General features: G+C 53.4%; 1 protein-coding gene across 2 annotated transcripts in view; it reads left to right on the forward strand.

Annotated features, from left to right (window-relative positions):
* The first annotated feature begins 994 nt into the window (after positions 1–994).
* The window catches only part of Asgr1 (asialoglycoprotein receptor 1), a 3621-nt gene continuing 1338 nt past the window's right edge, over positions 995–3277 (forward strand). Inside the window, exons 1-5 of one of the 2 annotated variants that reach the window (XM_021213331.2) lie at positions 995–1123; positions 1507–1592; positions 2633–2749; positions 2873–2968; positions 3057–3128. In XM_021213331.2, the coding sequence (XP_021068990.1) occupies positions 1526–1592; positions 2633–2749; positions 2873–2968; positions 3057–3128 (352 nt within the window). In that variant the 5' untranslated portion in view covers positions 995–1123; positions 1507–1525. The remainder of the gene's footprint in view (positions 1124–1506; positions 1593–2632; positions 2750–2872; positions 2969–3056; positions 3129–3277) is intronic. The other variant, XM_029546289.1, reaches the window with a different exon arrangement.

The raw sequence follows: 3277 nt of genomic DNA on the forward strand, positions 1-3277 counted from the left end.
CATGAGGGGCATGTTTAAGCCTCTCTGGGGATTTGGGGACCCTGGTGCATGGGACAGCTAAGGACCCTGTTCTGAGTGAGGTGCAGGAGATAGCACACAGGGCAGAGTTGGGCTGCCCCGGTGTTAGTCTGCGCTCTTCTGTGTAGTATGGCTTTGACAAGCCCTTGTTTTTCAGAGCCTCAGCTTTCTTGTCTGCAGAATGGGTTATTCTCTGGGGATGAGAAAGGTTGAAGCCCTGGGACACATGGTAGAATCAGTGATTTTTTGGCCCTGATCCCAGGGGGGAGCTGCTCCTCCTGTTACCATCACGCTGCTTGGAGTGAGCCAGTCAGGTTAGGGCTGAGGAGCCTGGAGCTGAGACCCCAGGAGTCTACAGCTTGCAATTATTATATTTTTTTTGAAGATTTATTTATTTATTTTATTCATATGAGTACACCATTGCTCTCTTCAGACACACCAGAAGAGGGCATCAGACCCCGCTGCAGATGGTTGTGAGCCACCATGTGGTTGCTGGGAATTGAACTCAGGACCTCTGGAAGAGCAGTCAGTGCTCTTAGCCACTGAGCCATCTCTCCAGCCCCCTACAGCTTGCAATTATAATGCCGAGGTCACAGGGCAGGATTGGGCAAGAGGTGGGGGGGGGGTAGGTAGGAATCAGTTGGTGCCTCTGATCCTGGTCAGGGATGTTTGGAGATAGGGACAATTCTGGGAAATTCAGGACCGAAAGGGGGAGGGCTCTGAGGGGAAGCAGCAAACTGTTCCCTTAACCTTTTAAGGCCTGTCTCACCCACAAAGGGTAAAGAGCATTGAACATGAGGACGTGCATGTGTGTATGTGTGTGCTTGTGTGTGTGTGTGTAGACTCCCCCTTTCTGAGAAATAGAATAGAGGTCACCCATGCCTTCCTTCCTCCCCAATACCTCCCCAGTTCCAAGTCTATTCCTACCTCTGTTTATGGTCCAAAGTCCTGGTGTTGGCGATGCCAGGTTCAGCATGCTCGGACACACATGGGCCCTGGATGGACCCTGTCCCCTCCCCTCCCATTGCCCAGGGTTGTCCACCTGGTTCTTCAGGCTCCAGCCCTCTCCTTAGCCTGGGCTCTTCGTGGTGCTGAGGGACCTTCAGTAAGTACAGCAGGAGGAGAAGGGATGGGTGGCAGCCAAGAGAGAGTGGCTGGACGGGTTCACATGCGCAGTGTGTGTGAATGGGAGAGGAGAGATTTCTCTTAGACAGGATGTAGCCTTGGTTAGCCTGGAGCACACTCTGTCGACCAGACTGGCCTCGAACCTACAGAGATCCACCAGCCTCTGTTTCCTGAATACTGAGATTAAATGCGTGTGTCACCAAGTCCAGCTAGAGGATAGGTTTTTGGATGTCAGGCTTGGGAGCAGATAGGGTTAGGGAAGACAGAAAGCATGTTCACCTAGTCAGATGTGAAAGGGAACTGGACTTCTTCCAGCTCCGAGTCTGTTAGCCCCGGCCTCAGCTCTAAACTTGGCTGTCCTAGGTCCTGCTCCAGTGCTATCATGACAAAGGATTATCAAGATTTTCAGCACCTGGACAATGATAATGACCATCATCAACTCCGGAGAGGTGAGAGGTGCTCCCTTTCACAGAGGCGAGGGGTGCTCCCCCCCCCCCCAGAGGAGAGCATCCATGGCTCTGTCCCTCCGACTCAGGACATCCCTAGCTCTGTTCCATACACCGAGAAAACAGTGGCTGAATCACTCTTGCTGGGAAGTTGGGTACAGGGCCTAGCGTTGGCGTCCTCAGTGACAGGTGTCCAAGCTTTCTCCCAATGTCACCCATTTCTCAAGACTCCAGGCCGTGGGTGGATCCAAGGTGTGGGGTCTTTACCTTCAGGAAAGGTCAGGGGCATGAGCTTATTGTCAGCCCCTTCTGAAGTTAGGTTCCTTCCTTCTTCAGTTTCAACAGTGTGTATGTGGGGATGGAGGTGGGGGTGGGGGACAGTGGTCAGGATCAGTTTAACCTAAGGGACCCTTGGGGAGGGGGCTGAGGGTCTCAGCTCGGATGGAAGATGAAGCATCTGCTCTCCCTACTTCTTTGTCCTCTGAGCAGAGACTGTCGTGTACAAACAAATACAGAGCTCTTGAGGTATCCCAGGTGGGCAATGTGCTTTTTTGCAGGAAGGAGCACAGGAGGGGAAATGGGGCAGGGGGGGGAGGGAGGGAGGGAAAGCCCGAATGCCAACCGACAGGACTGAGTGTCATTTTCTTCCTTGGTGAGAGAGGCTCACCTTTTCTCCTTGCATGCAACCAAAGACGCACAGGATTCATGGAAAGAGGAGGGAACCCACCCTTCCCACACTTTGGTGGAGCAATAATGACTCCCCAGGCGTGGTTCATCGTCTGTAATGACAATATAATGCCGCAGGGTGGCAGCAGAGGTTCAGGGCCTCGGGAGTGCTAGGGCAGGTCAAAGCTTTGCACTTCTGATACACCTCCTTTCTTCCCTATCTTTCTTTAGGTCCTGCAGGGTTGCCCACGGCCCACATTTCTTAACCTATACGGTTCCTCTTAGTCTACTGGAGATCTTAGCTTTAGCTCTTCCTAGGACCTCGGGATTTAGGTTGGCTCTGGTAGGGAACCCTTGCTACACTTGCTCTCTTGCAGGGCCGCCTCCCACTCCCCGGCTCTTGCAGCGACTCTGCTCTGGATCCCGCCTCTTCCTGCTCTCCTCGAGCCTCAGCATCCTGTTGCTGGTGGTTGTCTGTGTGATCACATCCCAAAGTGGGTGGCCAGGGCCGGGCAGAGAAAGGGGGCAACTTCGGGTGTGTGTGAGCGAGCGGTGGGTGCGGTGGTTGGTGGACACAGACAACTTATTTTTCCCTACCCACACCCTCTCTTGCCTAGATTCCCAACTCCGGGAAGATCTGCTGGCTCTAAGGCAGAATTTCAGCAACTTCACTGTGAGCACTGAGGACCAGGTCAAGGCCCTGAGCACTCAGGGTGAGGGGGGGGCTGGGTCTGGGTCTGGGTCTGGGTCTGGGTGAGGGGTGGTGGGGTTGTCAGTACTTTGAACATGTTTATCCTCTAGGAAGTAATGTGGGAAGAATGGTGAAGTTAGTGGAGTCGAAGATGGCAAAACAGCAGAAGGATCTGACTGAAGGTGAGGATGGGGAAGGAAGAGGGGGGAGGGGAGGGGAAAGGAAAGAGAGAAGAGGAGAGAGAGAGAGAGAGAGAGAGAGAGAGAGAGAGAGAGAGAGAGAGAGAGAGAACAGGAAGAGAGAGTAAGAGAATGAGAGGAGAGGAGAGAGT

This window comes from Mus pahari, chromosome 14, assembly GCF_900095145.1.
Source record: "Mus pahari chromosome 14, PAHARI_EIJ_v1.1, whole genome shotgun sequence".
Lineage (NCBI taxonomy): Eukaryota > Metazoa > Chordata > Mammalia > Rodentia > Muridae > Mus > Mus pahari.